The 24,014-nt window shown below is 32.6% G+C and overlaps 1 protein-coding gene across 1 annotated transcript; it reads left to right on the forward strand.

Moving 5' to 3' along the window:
* Positions 1–12,220: 12,220 nt before the first annotated feature.
* Positions 12,221–13,396, forward strand: LOC108917835. The gene is made up of 2 exons (XM_018724599.1): positions 12,221–12,522; positions 12,565–13,396. The coding sequence occupies exons 1-2, from the start codon at positions 12,221–12,223 to the stop codon at positions 13,394–13,396; spliced, it is 1,134 nt and encodes a 377-aa protein (XP_018580115.1).
* The last annotated feature ends 10,618 nt before the right edge of the window (positions 13,397–24,014 follow it).

A 24,014-nucleotide genomic window follows, 5' to 3' on the forward strand; every position in this document is an offset into this window, starting at 1 on the left:
TATTTCAAAAACGCTTTTGAAATGAAAATGATCTAAAGTTGAGAGCATTATGAGAACAATATGGTAATCAAATTATTATGTTACTCAAACATTTCTGAAAATATACTGAAACGTAAAACAAAAATATCGAGTGCATAAATGGAACATCAAAAGAATGTTACTGAAACCAATTTTTTGAAACGTTTCATTGGAAACGTATTTTGAGGCGGACATCTTCGGTTTCTATTGGGTTACCAGAACGTTGCATGGATTTTTTATGAAACGTTTCAAGAAAAATGGAAACGTTTCTGGAACATGTCAGAAACTGAAAAAATGTTTAGTGGGAGCATAGGGTAAAATATACAGTATATTTAATGCATAAATAATAAACTTTGTTTATAACAAAATATGTGCAAATTAGACAGTTGGCATTACGATATTCGAATTCCTTGGTTCGCGAGACATCAGATTAAAAAAAAAGATCGAAATTGGTCCATTAGAATCCGATATAATGCAATGTTTTCAGAATTCACTCTCGGAGCGAAAGCCCCCTCCCCCACTTTTCGTGTTTTGAGTCACTTTTCGCGCGTGCGAGCGACAGCTTTTCCGCTGATTTGTCTATGTTGCCGATAACTTATGTATATACAAATTTTTTCCAGTTTAGAACTCGGAAAAACGAAGCCACTGGATCAAAGATTATTGCTAAATTGTTTATAAATTAACGGTAAATGCTGATAAATTTTGACCGTTCGTATCTCGAGAACCAATAAACGGAATTTAACTTTTTCTTTTTAAAAAAGAAGCGTCTTTCCTAGTACTTTAAAAGTATAATTTTTGAAAAATACTAAATTGCAAATTGATAAATGTAATCTAATTGTTTAAAAATAAAAAAAAGAGAACTCTAAAATTTTACTGTCAAAAACCATTTGAAAGGAAAATGTTTTATAGACAAAAAACTGTTGCTTCGACCCTTAATAAATATCATGTAAAAGTCAACTGTTAACGACAGTTTTCGAAAAATTAAATTTTAAGGTTTTTGTCATGGATTTATTCAAAAATTCATCTTTTTCTAATGCTTTCTACATGTTTTGGAATTTCGAGTAGTTAGATTAGGTAAATATACGAAAAATAAATTAATTCTCGCAAAGGAATGTTACGCGAATATCCCTCTACAGTTCATCATGAAACACATGAAACAGTATAATTTCAAAATTCAATTAAGTTTCGGGTGATAAAACCGTATGTAATTTTACCAGTAATAAAACTTCAGTTGTCAGTTTTGTCAGTATAACATCATAAATGATATAAAATTAATAAAAACACGTGTGGAACAATTACTTTGTACATTTGAAATAATAAAGAACACAACGGCAACAACCTAAGTCTATAAAATGCGTATTTGGTCGTAGGTAGATTATTAAATTAATTAATAAAAAGTTAGGCTAATTTCTGAGTAAAGTTGAAAACACTGACCCTAACCGTTTATTAAGACCGAGTTAATAAAAGCCTCTGGTTCCAATATCGAATTCTCAACGCCAAACAGTGTTTGCAGGTGTTTCAGCGTTTAAAAGTGAATAGCTCCTGAAAGAAGATATTATACAATGAAGTCACTTGCGAGTGAATTGCAATTTCGGTACGGTAACGCTAAGCTGCTTAACTTCGCTTGGAATATTTTCAGTGAGCGGTACGCTGAACAATTAAGTCGTGGATAACAGTGACAGCTTGATCTGAAACCCGCGCCGCGCCCTCTGCGACAGCGGCGACTCGTGTCGGTGCATTTTAGCGAAATACAAGTGGGTATACCTTTTACACGGTAAATAAAATGAGGCTGCTTAATGTAAACATCTCCGTTTTTGCAAAATCTCTTCCAACAAAAAAATATAACAAGAAACAAAACAGTATTTTTTAAAGTATTCTTAAAGAAAATTTCTTTGTACATAAACATTTTTCTGTGTGTAAAACGAGCAGCACCGTTCTATTTAATTCACTGCTTGCTACAAATTTCAGTTATTTTCAGGGGGTGGTATATCAGGTACGGATAATCCCTTGTCGCCCCAGGTCTCCGTCGCTGCTAAACGGGACTCATCAAACTTAATAATCTTTTGTGGAGCGAACCTTTTGTGGGAATCCGCGGATGCGGGCCGTCACTGTATCACCACGCGACGAGGCTCATTGTGGAGAGCTACAAGACTGGAAGGGCTTAACGAAATTGCAAAGAAATATTTTCACTGAGCTGTATCAGCCAGCGCGGCAGATTGTTTGCTTATTTGATTTTGATTTCGGGCGGTGGAAACCGACGGCGATGTGGGCGTAACAGATCTCTTGGATGTGGAATTGGGAGAGACTGTAAATAATTGCGTGTATCTTTTCTCCGACGCTATTTTTGAAACTGCAGTTTCCACAAATAAAACATTTGTCGTTCCAGAAAACTGCGGGAATTAATAATAAGGTTTTCGAAAAATTCCAGTTTTTTTCCGCGTAGGTACGTTGCTAAATTGCTTCGGTCAAAATCTTTAAATTATAATTAGAAATTAAAGAATATGATTGGAAAAATTAAAGAAAAGAACATATCAAATCAATCACTGCTCTAATTTCAAGATTGGATTATTGGACTGAGAAATTGTACTTGTGAGAAAAATTGGAAGATTAGACCAGGACGGATATGTCGAAATATCCCACTTTTTGGATGTAAGAGGGGCAAGCTAATAAAAGTGTAGATTCCTAGATCTGGGCGAGGTCCGGAACATTTTCAAAATTGCTAAAATGTTATTAAATATTTTTTAAAATATCTATTTTATCTTAGTTTTTACTTATATCTTGGAACCTATATGCATTTTGAAAGAATATTGAAGAGGAAAAAAAGATTTAGAATTGAATTTTGCACAATATACTTTACGTTAAAAATGTTTAAATTTATTACCGATGTTGCAAAATAGCAATAATTGATGAAAATAAGGCAAAATAATCGTTTTTTGGATAATTTTTTAAAATATTTTAATTGCTCCGAGGGCATTCTAATTTTGGTACAAAAAAACTTTAGAGTATAATAAAACAACACACCAAATTTCATTAAAATCGATTTGATAGTTTTCGCAAAATCATATTTTGAAAAAAATTTTGAAAAAGAATTTTCAAATTTTCAAAATGTTGCACAGCCTCAAATAAAGCATCTATATACTTGAAAATTTTTTCACATAGAAAAGACCACTTAACCTTTCAAATGGTTTTTGAAAAATTGAAATCGGTTGATAAGGACGGCCACAGTAAATTTTTAAAGTTAACACTCTTTTTTTATTTTTAAACAATTAGATTGCATTCAATTCATTACATCAATTTGCAATTTAGTTTTTTTCAAAAGTTATAGTTTGAAAGTACTATTTTTTCTTAATTTTATAAGTATTTAATAAAAAAATTAATTTCCAAATAGAATTTTTTTTATTAATTTGTTTAAACAATGTAATCTAATTGTTTAAAAAATAAAAAAAGAGTGTTAATTTTAAAAATTTACTGTGACTGTCCTAATCAACCGACTTCAATTTTACAAAAATCATTTGAAAGGTTGAGCGGTCTTTTCTATGTGAAAAAATTTTCAATTATCTAGATCAAGGGTCGGCAACTGGGGGACCGCGGAAGGTAAAATACTGGACCGCCAAAAATTTTTTGAAAGTATAAATTACTCAAATAAATTATTTAAAAAATGTTTTTTACGTTTAAGTGCCAATCTTATCATTTTTTCTAGTATTTTACAATTGTGTGGGTGTTTTGAGTTCTTAATTAGTAAGCAGATTAAATTTGAGTCCAAATCAAAATAAAAAAAATAAGAAATATGAATTTTTTTCTGGACCTCGTTAAAAATTTTCAAAAGTATCCGGACCGCACCTAAAATTACTTGCCGACCCCTGATCTAGATGCTTTATTTGAGGCTGTTCAACATTTTGAAAATTCGAAATTTTTATTTCAAAATTCTTTTCAAAACATTTTGCGAAAACTAACAAAACTAACGAAAACGAAAACTATCGAACGAAATTTGGTGTGTTGTTTTATTATACTCTAAAGTTGTTTTTACCAAAATTAGAATGCCCTCGGAGCAATTAAAATATTTTTAACTTACAGTATATTGTGTAAAATTCAATTCTAAAACTTTTTTCCTCTACAATATTCTTCCAAAATACGTAGGTTCCAAGATGTAAGCAAAAAACTCAGATAAATTAGGTATATTTTTAAATTTTTTATACATTTTGAAAATGTTCCGGAACACGCCCAGATCTAGGAATCTACACTTTTATTATGCGAGTTATACTGAAGGTAATCCAGAAAAAAATTGCTTGCCACCTCTCACATCCACCTCAAAACAGATCCGCCCTGGTGTAGATATGTAAGTACGTTATCCTCTGTCATCTTATGACGTCACCTGGAGAGTAAACGGCGTTTTGTAAATATTGTCTGTATCGGATTGAAGGGCAATGCCGTCGATAATGCTAACTTATCTTTATAGCTTGACTTTCGTGCCATGTACAGGTACATCTTAAACTGGTATGTTTGAGATTGATAAATCTTTTTAATCATTATCGTCTATTATTATTTGTATATTTTTTTGCTGCACCTGAAACAGGCAGCAGACAGCAAATCCGTTAATTATATTTTCCAGCCGTCACGAAACTGCGACATTTTTTGACTCTGAAGTCTCTAAAGTTGACATTTCCCTTACAGAAAAAAAAATGGTATCTTAGCAACAAAGGTATTCACTTTTAATCCTAGGAGATAAAGTTGACACTTTTAATCCTCAGATTAAAAGTGTTAATCAAGTTTTAATTTATAACAGTTTATTCAACAATATTTACAATAATTTTTGTTCATCCACATTGATATTAAATACACAGTTTGAACAAGTATTAAAATTAAATAAACCACCACTACCCTCATTCTTGGAAAAATGACAACGGTGCTTGGTTTATCATTACCACTATCAACTTTCAGTGTTCTTTTCGCAATATTTTCTTTATTCAAAAGTGAGTCTTCAATGTAGCCTTCCGCCACAGTGCTCGATCTCCTTCTTTGGGAGAAGATTCAAAGAAACCGTTTTTCCAAATAATATTCTGAAAAACTGAACAAGAATTACCGAATAATGTCGATAGCACTGAAGGGTATGTTCTTAGTTTGATAATAAAACTACGTTTTATTTAATAGATACGTAACTATAAACTACTATATAAATTCTACTAATGAACCAGTGAAATCACTCTCCATGTGACGTCATGCGGGAAGCGAAGTGATTTTAGCTCAACGGAACATCAAATCTCCTAGTTTTTGTATCACGTTTCATTCTACAAACATATACTTGGAGATCTTCCCATTTAGCCAGTCCCACTATTTAAAATCTCACACCGCGTCCGATTTTCCCCGATTTCTTTATGAAAGTAAACACATCACAAAGAAACTTACACTCCTCAACTTGTACATCATCTTCATACAAAGTTTCCAGCGCATCGCAACGGCCGTGCACGGCGGCAATTGTTCCAGCGCGAGTACATTGTGTGGCGCTCTCGGCTGACTAGATCTCTGCGGCTACGGGCCCCACAATGCCACAATAAGCCGTCTCGGCCATTGTGGGTGTCCAACAGGAACCCTATCACCTACACAACTAAACCTGGTCGTCCTGTGTGTACTCTATGAACTCTGGATAGCCGTCGCACCGACGGAAACGCGACCCTTTTGTCGAGCAAATATAGGCTAATGAAATCGGTTGCTGAAACTCGACTCGTCGTCGCAAATAGAGGCGATCCAGAAGGCCGGGGACGTCGGGGCCGTTTTTGTTTATTCAATCGCCCAAAAAGTCATACAAGAGATATCAGCGAAGGTAATTATTCGCAATATTTTCTTTATTCAAAAGTGAGTCTTCAATGTAGCTGTGTCGCTTAAAAAAATCGTATTCGGTTACCTTATAAACTGTTAAAGTAGTATAAGTTACAATAAAAAATGACAGCATCAAGGATTGATAGTGTACAGACTCTGGCTAACAATTTTTGCCTTGGTTATATGTAGAACTGCAAGATACGAGTCGACGTTCGATCCCGGGTCATGGCGGCTCACGCCTACTCCCGGAGGCTGCTCTTCGGCATGAATTTTGACATCTGGTCTCTCCAGATTTAGGAGTTTCGCAACTGTTAACTTGCTCCGTTATAGGATCTGGCTGTTAAACTGAAAATACTTACCCAATTCTTCTTTTTATCTTGATATTTTTTTATTTTTATTGTTCTTGGCCTGTTAACGTCTACATTCCTGCTGTTGATCTATTTTTTGTTGTTGTTGGGTGAAATCTACACAGCAAATTGTGCAATTCTCCTTACGACTTCGCTTAACACAGCAAATCCCGTCTTAGAGCAAAAATATTCCCGCCAGACGTACTCTCAAGATTAATCACCGGAACGAATTAATATTAATTTCGTCCACATTGTCCTGGCCATCCGAAACGTGCGAGAGATGATAAATGGAGGACGAATTTCTGCGATTTCCTTATTGAGTAAGACGTGAGCAGGTCTATTCAAACGATTATATGAATATCGGGGGATAATGGCAATAAGATAGCGGCGAATAAAGCCATTTGCAGATTGCCGAGACCGAGCAATTAAATCAGCAGTGTTTGCCGTGCGCTCACCAGCGAGACGGGCGGCCTCGCGTCTTAAGGAAGGGGTGAGATTGAGAAGGGTGGGATTCGAGTAGGGCCCCATTGTCACAGGCGCTGGCGCTATTCAGTGTAAGTGGAGTATATCCTTCGTTGTGTCAGGACCGACTGTCATGCGGGTTTAATTTTTCGAATTGCTCGTATCCGCACGGTTTTTTTATGTCCACAAACCTATTAATAGACCGATCGAAATAACTCATTTAGAGGAAAAAAAAAGAAAATTGTTACCTGCACTTGTATAAGTGGAAATGGTAAAGGGGCTTATAATAAACGGAGGGGTTGAAAAGTTGTGAATAATTGTATCATTGGGATTTCTGGCGAAAGTTGACGTCAAACAAAAAAGTGTCCAATACAAAAGTTGTAGATCGAACAAAAATCTACAACTTTTGTAGAGCTCACTTTTTAAGATAACCTCAAAATTTCTGGGGAAAATGCGAAAAACCATTTTTTTTCTGATTTTTCGTTTTTTATTTCTCATTTCCGCAAAAATAATTTAATTTTAACGAAGCTTGGTGAAAGTATACCTTTCTCTGTCTTAAATAACCTCAAATTTTTTTAGATAAAAAAATCCAGAAGTTTCCGAGATATTCATTTTTTCCGGTCTGAAACACTTTTTTTTCAAAGAAAAATTCTACTTAAAAAAATATTTTTTTCGTTTAGACATATACTTTTTGATGAAATAAAAAAATCTGTAATCGCAGTTCAAAAACATGCTCAAAAATGCAAATAAGTAAAAAATTACTAGACCAAGCAAATTAAATTTTTACTCGAAAAAAGTCCTATCCGCAAGATTATTGTAAAATTGTTTAAAGGAACATAATACAAGACATCTCTCATCTCGTGAGTCAAAAACTTTTATTAGCTAACTTTTCTATTTAAACAAATAAGTGAGGAAAACAGTTTTTTCACTTTGCAGGGAAAACCATCAATAACTATCGGATTTGTTGTTAAAATTTTATAAAACCTATGACAATTTGAGGGTTTTGTCATACTATAAAAGTGTGCCAAAAGTGGGCGCTGTAGGTGCAATAGTTTTCGCACAATTCTATTTGTTTATAGCGGAGGCTCCAAAAGTTATGAACTTTAAGCCTCTGTACAAACGTTAATTTTCAATCAAACATGATTCTGAAAGCGTCATTGTAATCTTAAAGACGCAATTAAGCGACCTATTAAAAAATATCACGGTTTTTTTGACATTAACATTCTCAAATTGTGCATTAAGAAACCGTGCGTTTTTCGCTTATAAACAATTTGAATACCATTGTTGCTATTTATGCTATTTCACCGAAAATAGATGCAATGGATAGCTGGCAAAAAAATACAGTTTTAAAATAAAAAAAGTACCCCCTACGACCGACAGGAGCCAAGATAAGATTTTTTTTTAAATCGTAGCGCAATCGTTTATAAATATTAAAACTTGAATATTTCGCAAAATAAAGTTTACGACGTAAACTATGATTTCCCGTGAATTGCATTGAAAAATGTGGAAAATTAACGACTCACGACTCGCTAAGTAAACTGTCCGGCGGCCGGCGGCGTAGTGGTGGGGGAAGCTCGTCCAAGCGATCCCGCGGGCGAGAAAAGTTAAATGCAAAGTTCAAATAAGTGCGCGCTGTAAATTTTGCAATATCTCGGCTTCTATTCATCGTAGAAACTTATTTTTTTTAAACTGGGGTAGCTCGTCGAAAATATAACAATTGGCATATTTACGAATTCGTAGAATAGCCCTGAACCCCAGAAAAAATGTATCTTTTATACTTAATTTCTTTTAATTTACAAAAATGTCACAAAATTTATTGTTAAACGAAATATTAATTAAAATTTCAATTTCGGAATTATTTTACTATTATTAAATAAATAAATGAAGCTATCGTTCATTTAAAAAATTATTTTTTTTTACATATTAAGGCAAATTAAACTTGTTTTTTCAATATTTTGTTAGCTATTTAATTACGATTTAAATTCTCTTTTATTATCGCTAATTTTCCAGGTGAACTTGGAACAATTATTTCTTCAGTAATTGTTGATCATTTGTTTAAATTAAAAAACATTCAAAAACTGATTACACCATCCTGAAATGAATATTCAACCACCTCCAGTGGAATAAAGTCATCGTCGTAAGTACAGATAGTAAAGATGTTATATGCCATATGCAAAGTCCCACTTTACCGATTTTCTGTAACACAAGAAAACACTCTCCCGTTCTGGCTGTAACATAATAAAAACCTTTTAAATCCTAACGCTCACTTTAAAATAATTTAGGGGACGACGGGAGGAAGATTCGTTCCAGATCCATTCCACCAGGCAGAGGCGTGGTGTTTGGGGATTACCTTGGGGTGGTAAAAATGCAATTCCTCTACTAGATACCTAAAGGTAGTTTGCAAAAACAAAATAATAATAAAAAATTAATTAATTTAAAAATAAGTGGACAAAATGTCGACGGATTTTCAATATTATTTTAACAATGACAATAGTTAGATCTAATACTTATTTATTAAGCTTAGATTCTAATGGAACAGCGTTTATTCAATTGTCACATGGGCAAAGTTTTCCTTGAATATATTTTTTATTTTTAAGTAATTAAATTTTAGTTTTCGCACTAAGTTAAATAATGGTGGTTCTAAATACTGTTTCTTATTGTCTAGCGAAATCCCTATTACATTTAAAAATTATTAAAAGTAAAACAATTAGTTTCGTTCTTTGAAAAAATAAGGAAAGTTGCTTTAATTGTCTTGTCTTTTATTGGTGGGGAATCTGTCACATATCGTGATTGTACGTGTCTTTCAGGAGTTACAAATTTACTTTATACAAAATCCTGAACTGAAATATTTAACATCACTGTAAAATAGCGCTGTGCAACATTTAAATTTTCCCAAAACAGACGCGCGCCGCTGGTGGAAAGCGTTCGCGGTATCTCTCCCGAGCTTCCCGCGCTTTATTGACGAAGGAGTTTTAATTTGACAGATTGTCATCTCGCCTTTTCGTTACACAGACTCGGTAAAGTTTGTAATGTCTAATAAAATGGAATACTGTCGAATGCAAATTAATTGAGGCTAAAATTCCAGACTTTCCACGATTATTATTGGCCTTTTGGAACATCTGCCGAGGATGTTTTCTTACGCCCACAATTTCAACTTACTGTACGCGATGTTTCTGATAGTTTCTAATAGAAAAAAAAAAACAACAATCAATACCAATGCTGATAATTATATCATATAAGCATCGTGTGTAGAAAGTTGACAATGATGGGAGATGATCAAGACAATAAAAGTAAAACTTACACTTACTTACTTTTAACACACCTTATCACACTTTTCTTCTTAAAATTATTACCTACTCTTTATTGGTATATTCGATATGGAATTTTGGCTTAAGGCTGATCGTTCTTCAAACAACAAGTAGCCGGACTAAGTTCATGTAAATATAAGCGGGTATAATATCGAGATAAGCATAGCCGCGTATTTATCACCGAAGCACTATTTGAATATTTAGTTTGGGGATTCGAAAAGAGCCACTTCAAACTTTGCGTTATAAATTTTAATAAGTCACCAACAATTTCTGAGAGAAACGCGAAATTAACATCTGCATTTACTTAGACGGCTGGCAACTGCCGTCTTTCAAAGTTCTGCTAAGAAACACAAACTTCTCGGTGGAATACAGCAAATAATTCTTATAAAGTTGCTCGTTGTTTACCTTTTTCGAGACATTTGGTTTCCGGATGGGTTTTTGCCCAGACTAGCTAAACTTTTCCGGCTAAATTATAAAAAAATATACCTACAGTTTCTGCATATACGTTGAATTAAATAATATATCAACGTATCTAAAAAAATATACTAAAAATCTTCATAAACTATAGAACTGTCGATGAAAACTATAAGTTACATATTTATGTAAACACATCTACATAGAGTTAGTAGTCGAGCTATCAATCGCATAAGTCAGCGGCTCCAAAAATCTCTCTTCGTATTATTGTGGTAATATAGTCAAGGAAATATAGAGTTGGACGCGACTTTTTGTTTCGGCAAGCTGAAATTATCACTATACCTCACTCGAATTTGACATACACACTTCCAAGTAAAACTGAAGAGGTTTGGTGTTAGTTAGCCGGCAGGGCTAACAATAATAACAACAATAATAACAATAACAACAATAATAATAATAATATGCTTCATTTCTTCTGAGACACAATACAATGCATGGAAAACGTCAATTAAATACAATAAAATTCAAGGTACTAGAGTCCCATACGGGAGGCAATCCAGAGCAATTCTTTTTTTGTATTCAATTATTCTTTTTACAGATTCATTCCTCACGGGTGAAAATGTTAGTAAATTCAACAGGGCTCTTATATGCGTATGACATAAAGTGAGAACAAGAAATGCTTTATTGCTTGTTTTTCGAACAACGTAATCATGACAAAACAAGTTAAATGTGAAACAAAGGAGTTGTTATTGCAATATCTGGGCAGTCACGACAATATATACATATTTTAACATGTAATAAATAATGAGCAATCGTTAATAATAATTGTAACAATTTTACCTTAGAAAAATATATGCCCTTGAACATAAGACAATGAAGGCCAAACATATACAGAATTATTATCATGAAACAAACGTCTATAATCATCACAATCATAAGATTACATAGAACAATTAACAACAAAGTACTTAGAGGATATTACCTGCTAACTAATACCGGTTAAACACTTTGATTTTTCACTATTTTGCCACACTGATACGATAAGTATGGTTTTGCACAAAACTCTTTTCCGTTCATTTCCACGAGAAAACAGTAAAGTACTTTTTTTCGTCTTCAAAAGACGAAAATAAAGATAATACTTTCTATTGAAAATGGAGCTTACCTCATCCCATTTAACACCACGTGTCCCATATTTTATTTAAATTTTTTGTATCCTCACAGTAGGCCCATACTATCGAGTTTGAGACAGTACATACATTTCCAAATAAATGTGTTTAAGTTTAATTCGACTAAAATTCCAATCAGGAAATTATTTTTATGATTTTACCCATATTTTTAAAGCCAGATGCTAACAGATGTTTCCATCGACCTAACTTAAGATTTTATAAAAAAGTATCAGTGTTCCTTGATATGGTCCACTGTAGCGCTAGCTTTATTTTCATCAGCATCTCCAGAATAATGGCTTATCAAAACTTGAGAAGTTGTCCCGAAATAAATTACCCGCTTTTTTTATGGAAATACGAGAGCGAGGGACAGAAATAAAGATGCCAATTTGTCCGCGCTCAATTATAATACGAGATTCGCGGTGCATTTTTCAATCCGGATAATTAAGATGTAATTGTATCATTTTTCTCCCGGGGACTAAAAGCGCAGATTAAAATTAAGAAACGGGAGATCTTTAAGCAGATGGTGAAGATTTGAGTGCTGGGGCTTGAGACAGGAAGAAATTTATTTGAAAGCATTGAATCCAGCTCGCGTGAAAAAATATTATTTGCTAAAACGAAATAACATGAAAACATTACTTATAAAAAAAACTTTATACTGGTTTGTAATATTTCTATACTATTTTTGTTACAGATGTCTTCGACCAACGAACATCTTCCCCCTCCATCAAAACCTAGACTGTCGCCGCTCGAGTTCCGCAACACAGATCTCGTATCAAGATTATTAGCGGCAACACCTCCGTACCTCTACAACATGTCGCTGCTGCCGAACACGTACTTCTTCAGCGAGATGCTCAGGTCTTTCGTCCAAGCGAAAGCAGAGAGAAACTCAGCAGTCCTACATCCGCCAATGAGAAGGTCGAGGAAAAGAACCTGGTCGACTACTAGAGCGGAATGTTACCAGAAATCAAACGCTGAAACCAAGCCAGAGGAAAAGCAGGACACTTCAGCTGATTGGATGATCAAGAGTAACAAGAGGATCGAGGAAAATCCTTTGGAACTCACAAACAAACCAGAAACCTCTGAAGCTTATCACAACAAAATGGAAAGCTTCACACCTAAAGTTGAAACCACTGTATCAGAACAAATGTACCGAAACCTACATCCAAGCTTGTCCCAAGAAGGCAACTCGACAAATTTGGTGCTACCTCCGCCACCACCCATGTGGTACCCTCCCCTGTACCCCGCCCCACCCTACGGCATCGACCCATTACATTTCTTTATAGATTTAAGAGTATCTGGGCATATCTACGACGGGAAAAACCAAAAGGACAGTATCACGCCTCCAGAAAGTTTCTTACCACCGTCACCCAAGGAGAAACCACAGAACGAACAAGTTCAAATAAAAAACGAAAGCGAGAATCTGAACAACATTTTTAAGCAACCCAGGCACAGCTCTGCCTTTTCTGTACCAACACCAAGTAAAAACAAGGGCAGCCCCATGAACCTTTCGGAAAGAGAAACCAAGGCGACGAAGTTCGACGTCAAATCGATGGGGTTCGACAAGAACACCAACAAAACTAGCACCAACTACATCATGAACAATATCACCGCCATCTACAAGAACGTAGGGTGTGACAAAAGCGAGAACAAAGAATTATATGAAAATGACGATGTTAAAGAAGAAACTGAAGAAGAACGGGAGAAAAGGGTGAAGGACTTAAGGGCGTTGATTGGGTTGGAACTGGTTGTGGATTATATGAAGCAGAAGCCAGACAGGGGGCCTCCTAGTGATTCGCTCAGTTCTACGGATATAGAGTCGGTTGGTAGCCCTGCTCTGGAAGTGGTTGCTGTGAACGATGAAAATTAAAAAGAATGTTTTGATGTTTTGATTTTTCATGTAAAATGTACAGGATGTTTCTAAGACAAGGCGCCAATCTTGAACGGGAGTTAGGAGTAAAAAATATGGATTTCACTGTAATTTTTTTCTATGTTTTTGACTACCCGTGGTTTCCAATCGTCTGCTTCAATTTGCCTGCTTGTTTTAGAAAGACTTTGTACGGAAAAATACGTTTGACAAATAAAATAAAAATATAAATAGATCTCATAGAAATACATTGTTAACAAAACTCTTTAAAATGTATATTTAACTGAATTGAGAGTGGTTATTGTTATTTTTTAATACTTCTGTACATACTGGTAGTTCTTCATACCACTGTGTATTATTTGAAAAATTGAAATTACTTATTATTAATGTTATACGTGAAATCTAGTCATACTTACATCAAATAAATAATTTTACGAAATAATTGAAAAAATCTCTATTTTTTGACTTTGGTTCTTTAATTTAAAAAATTAGTGTATGATAAGTAGGGCTGTCAGAACTGAGCCATGGGACATAGGCGTACAAATTATTTATTAAAAAGCAACAAATTAAATTCTCTACAATATGCATACACCTTTTGTTTGATGAATAATTGTGTGTAATTATGTCGAGCGAAGTTAGTGCTAAAAAAATAGCAGCAATTCATACTGTACTGACAAAAAAAGAAGTAGACATAAAATTATTAACATGTAAAAATTATTCGAGTGGAAAACAAAGCGAAGATATATTTTTTGGAATAGAAAAGAATTTTATGAAAATAAAGGAAAGTAACGAGTTCTAAAAATACCTATTTAAGTTTCCTTTAAATGTTTAATTTTTAATTAAGTCAAACTTACTTTTGTCCAAGCGAATAGAAAGAGAAGATGAATTTAAGAAAGTGTTTTTTGTTTTTGTTCTTTTAGTCCAGACGGTATCTGTTTCAAAAAGTCCATATTTGGGTGAATCGTATATCCACGGAGATTTTTGGCTTTTTGGCTTTCAAATATCACTAGAAATGAAAAAATTTTTCTATGCGCATAAAAAAAAACGTGGGCTTAACTTTTGGCGGCACAATATGTTAAAAAAATCGAAAAATGTCATATTTTTCTTCCTATTTAATTATGTATCTTTTCAAAAGTTGATTTTAGGCGAAAATGGAAGAGGAAAAAAATATTTGTAATTAAATTTTACAAAATATGACTAGTTACAAATCGAATGAATCATGATTATTATTGTAAAAATCGAAAAAATCGCCAAAAACAGGGTTAAAAAACGTTACTTTTTAGGATTTTTTTTTGGGGTCTTTAAGTTGGGTATAGGACCTTCATACTTGACCCAAGAAAAGTTCATGTTATGTAGAATCATCACACCAAATTTCATCAAAATTGGTTTGCAATCTAGATTTTGAAAAAAAAATTGCAAATTTTCAAAATTTTGCACTGCAAAAACCAAGGCCCTTAGATGCTTGAAAATTTAATCACATATAGAAGGGCAACTCAAGCTTTCAAACGCTTTTTGAAAAATTCGAATCCATCAATTAGGAGAGCTCTGGCGCTTGTTTAAACATTGGTCGAATTTTTGTACTATAATTTTGTATTTTTGTAATATAATGAGTTAATTTCTCATTTGCTTATATTTTAAACAATAATTAACATTTGAATTATACTTTAATCACAAAAGAAATGGTGATTAAATTAATAATGAATGAATTAATTAATTAATTAATTACTAATTTTCGAAATATTTTGAAAATAATTGTTGTTTAAACAATTTTAGAATATTTAAATATTCTAAAATTTATTTAAAAAAATATAAAAATATTTTCTATATCTTCTGGAAAATTTATTTCATTAAATTAACAACTTCGCCATCCTACTCAATCTGAAACGCGTAGAATTTGGGAACGTCAATTTTCTCCACCAATCCCCCCACCCCCTTAATCCCCGCGGCGTCCCTGGCGGAGAGGGGATGACAGAACAAAGGGTGGCGGTTTATATAAAATCTGCAACGTTAATATTTGCCCGCGATGAATATTCATAAAACTGGAGCCGTAGCCAGCATGTGAGAATATTTACAAAATTTACACATTTTACATAACTCCGAAACGCTGAAAAGCATCCCGGCCATACGCGTAACCTATCCTAACACTAATTTGCATACGGTTTCAGCGCCCCGGGCTATGCCAGTTTTCGTTATGATCGCGTTAATGCACGGCGAATTTGAACGCGCGGACCCGATGGGATAATTGGCCCGAAATGTGGAAAATTCGAAAAGTTGTTTTTATAGGGAATAAAAACAAATAGCAGTCCTCGTATAAGAGGTGATCAACAATCACTACAAGTATATCTCACTATAGGATTTCTGCGGACTCATCAAGGATCGTGTTCGAACGTCGACCCACGTGCATTGCAATTCATTAACCAGGAAAGGAAGCCGGCCAAATTCATTGCAGTTTGCATTGTACGAGTATAAAGCCATTTGCACATCATAAATTACATGCTCATTTATTGTAAATACAGTTTTTTTCAGTAAATCAATATGTTTACATAATTGTCACATAATATTCTGTCTCCCCTTATCTTTTTTACCTTTCTGTATAAGTTTTTGAGATAAAATCAATATTGTCATGGAATCAGGGTTTATTTGTGCATCGTACAACTGTTCATAAGATCACAAGAAAATGTTCAAAAACTTTGTTATTTAGAATTTTTTGGATTTAAAAATATCTACATCAGCATTTCGAAAATCTTGGATTTCTGTTCAAAAAGGCAACTAAATAAAATTCGGATTTCGTACGCTTATACATTCCATGCAAAATCCAAACAAGTGTTGGAAATGAACAGAGGGTATTGTGTTGAAACAGCAAACTACATCCACACAAATCATCAGCTAATAATCTTGGCACCCTTAAAAAAGATTATTCACGCCCTTAACAAAGCCAAAAATCTAATAATCTCTTGTAACGCGCACAGAACCACCACAAGTGTGTTAGACGCTTGTACCCTAGAGAAATCTATTATTAAACTGTCAAATGGGGGTGATATGAGCAAGTCGTATGGCGTTGTCGAAGCTGATTGTGAAATATGTCAACAGGAGAAATATGTAAATAGAATGTTTTTAATGAAGCAATTACAAGTAATACAGTTTTCAAGGGCGTAACGTTCTTAAATCAAACCAATATTTTGATATTTATTGTGCGATTTTAACCGGACTTTTTTTAATATGTAAAGTTTGACGAAGTGTGCTTTGTGAAGCAAAATGAGCGTGATCCCACAGAATGCAAGGCGTACTCGTCCGTTTTTAGAAGTAAAATTCTAATATTTCATATTAGGGATTATTTTTGAGAAAAAATATATCTAAATACGCCACTGGATTATCAACAATAAATTAAGGAAAAAAAAGTAGACTTGTGAATTTTTGATTTGGCTACAAAATCATTATTATTTAAAATTTTCTGATAAAATTTGGTATTGGCCCGTTTTGGGGGGTCGTGAATCCAGTGGCGTAAATACAGGGTGGTCCATTACAAGAATTGTATATAATTCTTGGGTCCATTAGTTTGAGAAAGTAAAATAACTCCCTTGTTATTCATAATACAGAAAATAAGTTTATATAAAAGTGGTACAGAATCAAAAAACCTAAAGGACAAAATTAATTTGAAACAAAATATTAAATTTTCTAATTAGAACACCCTGTATATTTTTTAACGTATGGATTTCTGAGAAAATTCTATTGCCATATATGGCAATAAAAAAAGTTTAACATTTTAGTGCGGGGTTGCCAAGTTATGTAGAAAATTCTTGGAATTTTGGAAAAAACATGATCTCGAAGAAGTTGTGTTAACTTTCAACTACTAACATTTGGAGCAAAAATATTTGACAGAGTTATATGCAAGTGTTAGGCAAAGATTCCTGTATTAGCTAATATCGATATTTTATATAGGGCATTTTTTATAATACGATCATTTTAAAAAAGTTCATACTTGATTTTCTAATTTTTTTTCAAATGGAACAACCTATATTTTATTGTTCTATTTTATTCACATATCAGTCCAATTCAACATTTATTAAGTATTTCCTTTTTTAAAGTTGTTAGTTTTTAAGATATAGCAACATTTCTGAAAAAACCTAATTTTTATGATTTTCTGTGGCACGAAATGTCTGAAAAAAACTGTCACATTGTGTCAACTTGTCAGTTTATAATTTATCATTCCATTTTGAGTTAATTTTATTAGTTAATATTTATTTGTGGTACTTCATAAAAAATTTTAGATATAGAACATGCTTAATAAAAGTTGAAGTGGACCGATATGTGAATAAAATGGAGCAATAAAATGCAGGGTGTTCCATTTGAAAAATTTTAGAAAATCAAGTTTAAACTTTCTAAAAATGATCGTATTATAAAAAAATGACCTGTATAAAATATTGATATTAGCTAACATAGGAGTCTTTGCCTAACATTTGCCTATAACTTTATCAAATATTTTTGCTCCAAGTGTTAGTAGTTGAAAGTTAATACAACTTTTTCGAGATCATGTTTTTTTCCAAAATTCGAAGAATTTTCTACATAACTTGGCAACCCCGCACTAAAATGATATACTGTTTATATTGCCATATATAGAATTTTCTCAGAAATCCATATGTTTAAAAATATACACGGTGTTTCATTTAAAAAATGTAATATTTGGCATGTCCCGTTTTCATTCATCGCCCTGTGTGTTTCAAATTAATTTTGTCCTTTAGGTTTTTTGATTCTGTATAACTTTTATATAACATTTTTCCTGTATTGTGAGTAACAAGGGAGTTATTTTACTTTCTCACACTAATGGCCCACCCTGTATATCCTTTTTCAAAAAATCTCTAATATGAAATATTAGAATTTTTCTCCTAAAAATGGACGTAGCAGTCGGTTGCAAAAACCAACACCCTGTATAAGATAAAACGTTCTACAAGATTTCGTACGTGCAAAAATTTGAGCAGGAGCATATGCAAAATGAACCAGATTTGGATAATTATAATAATAATAATAACAGAAAATAGTGTCTCTATCCCTCGTTTAGCCCAGAAGTCGGAGGCTAGTGTGGGGGAGGGGGCGGCATATTATTATGCAGAAGACCGCATGTGCGCCAAGGAACGACTTACACTGTCAAGCCCTAACCACCATTCAGTGCAGGAATGAGAGAAATCTGGTCTCCTTTTCTGATTTGTGCGCATTTCATGGACCAATTTAAATTCGCCCGGTCCTGCCCGACGCGGTGCGCCTCTCGCCCCCAATATATGAGATCATTACGGCGGTTTCTATCGTGACGTGCCCTTTTTAACACGTTACTAAGGTCTGTGTCGACCCCAGATTCGCACAAATATGTAACGAGATCGCTTTGGAAATTAACCTTCCCCTTGTTTCGCCCCCTGTTCACGTCCCTCGGCGGTGCCAATCAACGCCGCCGAACGTATTCAATTTGACCACACATGGCTGATATTTCGCCGTTTTGTTATTGATATTGATGTTTGTGACATCGGTGCGGTTTATCAGCAAATTTGGACGTGCCAGTTCGATGTTTACGGCAGGGCACCCAGAAAAATAACCAACCGGCACACAACAACGACTCACCTGCATCCGTCATAATAACTAAAGGTTTTATTAATATGCCTACATCTGATTAAATACTTTTATCCACACAAATAGTCCAGTCATTGAAGATATATAGAAAAATATGGCGTTACTGTTTAATTTTGCCAAACAGCACCGATAGTTCAGTCATTATAGACATGAAACAGCCTGTTTCGGGAAAAAATACTAATAGAAGTTTCTCTGCGGAATATTGTTCGGAAACGTGTTATAAGCAAAATATCAAAAAATCAACTCGAGGCTAGTTGGGAAACTTTGTTTAAACGATGGTCAAAGTTATGGAAAAGTGGTTTTTTGACTCGCGTAAAAAAACTATTATTCATAGCGAAAAAAGTTTATACAAAAAAGGTAGGTATTAAATAAGCCTATAAAATGAGACAAGTCCGATTAAATTGCGCAAGAGCTCAAAAATGGTCGAAAATGGCCGTTTTTTTCAATTGCTAATCATTAATGCAATTTTTATCGCAGACACTTGTAATTCAGGATTTTTTAGGCTTTTTACACCCTTAATAAGAGGTAAAAATTTCAACCCGAAAGCTTCAATGGTTTGGCATTGGCGGAATTTGTTATTTAAGAAGATGCTATTTTCAATTCATTTTTCCCCAAGTTCAAAGGCGTTGTATAGTTTCGATAATTAGTTGTTTTTGTACCTAAATAGTTGTATTAACATATGCATTTACTGAAAATTTAATTTTTCAAATTTAATTTGTTTAAAAATGACTGAAAAATGTTAATATTTATTAAATTGTTAAGATAGGTAATTATTATAAAATGAAATAGTAACCTCTATAGTATAGTTTAGTTAGTACTATTTTTCTTTTAAGGACACTGCGATTAAATAAAAAAAAATTGTCTCAGCTTTTAATCAACTTAGAACAACGATTTTTTTTTAAATTCGAAGAAAAATAGTACTAACTAAACTATAGACGTTAGTATTTCGTTTTATAATAATTACCTATCTTAACAATTTAATAAATATTAACATTTTTTCAGTCATTTTTGAACTAATTAAATTTGAAAAATTAAATTATCAGTAAATGCATATGTCAATACAACTATTTAGGTACAAAAACAACTAATGATCGAAACTCTACAACGCCTTTGAGCTTGGGAAAAATCAATTGAAAATAGCATCTTCTTAGATAACTAATTCCGCCAACACCAAACTAATGAAGCTTTCGGGCTGAAATTTTTACCACTTATTAAGGGTGCAAAAAGCCTCAAAAATCCTGAATTATAAGTGTCTGCGATGAAAATATCATTAATTATTAGCAATTGAAGAAAACGGCCATTTTCGACCATTTTTGAGCTCTTGCCCATAAACAGATTATCGGAATTTAATCGGACTTGTCTTATTTTACAGATTTATTTAATACCTACCTTTTTTGTATAAACCTTTTTTCTCTATGAATAACAGTTTTTTTACGCGAGTCAAAAAAACGCTTTTCCATAACTTTGACCATTGTTTTAAAAAAGTTTCCCAACTAGTCTCTAGTTGATTTTTTGATATTTTGTTTATAACACGTTTCTAAACAATATTCCGCAAAAAAACTTCTAATAGTATTTGTTCACGAAAAAAAGCTATAATGACTGGCTACGATTTGCACCAAAATTTGGATTTATGTTCTACTTACCCTCTACTTCAAAGTTGACCCTGTGCCGGGGGTTGCTTTTTATTTTTTAGGGGTGAAAACTACCCTTATTGGAAAATAATTACAGAATTATAGATTCGAGCGTGTAATAGGTTGAAATCATCTTTAAATAAGTAATTATGATGAATTGAAAATTGTAAATCCCTAAAAAACACCCCATATGACAGTAATCATTAAAAAATAATGTTGAAAAATATTATTCAGCAACTTGGAATAATTTAATCATTATAATGATATTAAATTACGATTTCTTTACTGTTTTAATTTTATACTATTTATTTATAAGTTTCAACCCTTATAATAACCACCCCTTGCAAAAAAATAATCGAACAATTATAGTTAAAAAAAAAATTTTAATTCAAAATATAATACAATCTTTTATTATTTAAAATGTAATGAATTTATTTTATCAAACCTTAAAAACAAACCCTATTGATTAAAATTTGCAATCAAAAATAGGGAAAACAATTTTATTTTTATATGGATTTTAATTTTTTTATTTTCGTAACAATTTTTTTTTATTGGAAATAACATATAAATAATCAAAAATGTAAATACGTCTGTGCCTAAAATATAGCTATAATGTTTANAATCGAACAATTATAGTTAAAAAAAAAATTTTAATTCAAAATATAATACAATCTTTTATTATTTAAAATGTAATGTATTTATTTTATCAAACCTTAAAAACAAACCCTATTGATTAAAATTTGCAATAAAAAATAGAAAAAATAAGAATTTTATTTTTATATCGATTTTAATTTTCTTATTTTTTATTGCAAATAGGTAACATATAAATAATCAAAAAACCTCTTCACTCTCGTCTTCCTTTTCTATTCTATTCCCAAAATTCCTATTTCTATTCCTAAAATAAAGCTATAATGTGTATTCATCAATGCTTCAATATAAGTGTTCTGATATCTGCAAAAATATGTGATTGTTTTTTTTTTACCCATAACTCGCTTAGTTTTTATGCTATCAAGCCCTTCAAAACCATTTTGTAGGTTTTTTCAAGGGCGATAAGATCAAATAAGTTAAATTTTCTTTCAGTCCTTATTTTTGTAAGGGTTTGAGCTGAAAGGGCTTGAACAAGTTGCTATTTACGAACATATGCAAACTTTAAACGGTTATATCTTACTTAATTTTTATCCTACAGAAAAAAAAAATTCAAAAAAGTATAACCTACAATTTTGTGCTCTAGAAAATTTTGCGTATCATTAATAGTTTTTGAGTTATTTTGAAGAAAAGATAAAATACAAAAATGCTCTTTTCATTTCAAGCTCAACTTTTTTCAAAACTAAGCTCTTTAAATCGGTCAGACTTCTAGAGCATATTACAAGTACATAAATAAAGTAAATTATAAAGTGGTAACGATTATTTTCAATTGGGGTGGTAATTAGGGGGTGATTTTCACGTTTTTTATCGCCGAAAAAAATACCGACCAACTTTATTTTCGTCATAACTCGCTTAGGTTTGGTGCTAGGGACTTTTATAAAACAACAACAAAAAAATATTTTTTCAAGCACTTTAAAAAAGGTTCTATGAGTATTCCCTGAAAAATGTATTGGTTTTTGGTTATTTCACGTTCAAACTTTCAATTTTGGCGTTTGACGAATAAGAACCAACCTTCAACAAGCTATTACTCCGCTTGTATTGGGTCTACACACACCATTCTTTTTGTTTTTTTATAAGCTACATTTTTTATAGGAGAGATTTTTTTGATAAAATACTTACTTTTTGAGTTATTCGCGAAAAACCGTCTGAAAAAGGGGTTTTTTTGGTTAAAAAATTTAGCCTTTCACTCGCGAATAAGTTGAAAAGTATTGACTGAAATTCCAATAATTCTGAATCCGCAAATACGATTGCGATGTGATTATGGATAAAACGTTGTATTGCATCGTGTTTTAATTGCGTGGATAAAATGCTACTTAAAACACATACAATAAATAAATATTATACTGCGTATCGAAAATACTTTTAGATATTTTTTAATTTGCGTGATATCCATCAGGGTTTCTAGGTAAATAGGGTCCTCGCGACGCTCCCGTCCGTCCCCCGAGAAAGTTTTTCAATTTATGGCGTCCTTTATAAATCACGCGTCTTAACGGAAATAATATCATTATAACAATGTCGCTGGCGACAGCAGAGGACGGCGAGTATTCGTTTTTGCAAAATTTATATATAAGCTAATATTTAAAGTAAACAACTGGGGTATTGTCGAGATGGGCAAGTTTCGTAATAAAAGGAAGATTTATGCCGGGGTACCGACGATTTGAAATTAAATCGGACGGTGACTTTTAATCTTGACGGAGATGAAGAGGTTTTTTCGCTGCCATGTTACGGAAGGCTCATGTTATTTATTAGTGGGATTATTTTGTATTTTGTTTAATTGGGCTCAAGTTCACTTGCAAGAAGAGGATTAAAATATTAAAAATATCTTAATAAAAAACCATTACTCTTCTTTCAGACACAAACAAAACAAAAAAATATTACGTTTTAAGGTAAATTTTTTAGAATTACGTATTTTATTATTATATCATGTATCTAGTTAAATGGAGATCATTTTCGTTACTGTCTAAAATGAAAATTGAACTAACCACACCAACTTATTGCTGATACGTCATGGCATCAAATGTGTATTATAATCCGTATGCAGTTTACAATACAACAAAACTATTTTTAATGTGAAATGATCGTATCGGTTTACTATTGTGATTAATTGAAATAATTAGAGTAATAAACTAAACTCCCGTTATATTAATTAATGAGTTTCCCAACACAAATACAATGCGAGCTAGCGAGGGCATTTTAAATTGGAGAAATTCAATATTTCATTAATCATCAGTACATTTATTAGTCTAATATAATTTTTTTAGCTGTTAGTTTTCTCGTCCTTTATTTTATTACGCTACTACTTTCAATTCAGTGCTAGGGCAACAAAAGTCATACATTAATTAATTAGGCAAAGTATTAATTAATAATATATCACAGTCATAATGCGAATAACTTTAATCAATGAAAATTAAAGAAAATATTGTTAGAATTTTAATATTTTAAGATGTAAGGTTGGTAACATAACTCTAGTATAAGAAAGAAAAACTAAAATATACAGGGTGTTCCATTTAAATAAATAAGTTAAGGTGGTTTAAAGTTGCGTAAATTCGTCATTAAATTTCTACCACCCTGTACGAAATTAAGTCATTCTGAAATTATGGCAGGGAAGCTTAGAGTTTTAGTAATGTCCCCTATGAATTTTATCGCTCTAACTTTATTATTGTAAAACACACATCTTTTGGAATTAGGCAGTGCTTTTTAATTTTTTTTAAAATTAAATATATCAAAAA

The sequence above is a fragment of the Anoplophora glabripennis genome, unplaced genomic scaffold (genome assembly GCF_000390285.2).
Source record: "Anoplophora glabripennis isolate ALB-LARVAE unplaced genomic scaffold, Agla_2.0 scaffold17, whole genome shotgun sequence".
In the NCBI taxonomy this organism is placed as follows: domain Eukaryota; kingdom Metazoa; phylum Arthropoda; class Insecta; order Coleoptera; family Cerambycidae; genus Anoplophora; species Anoplophora glabripennis.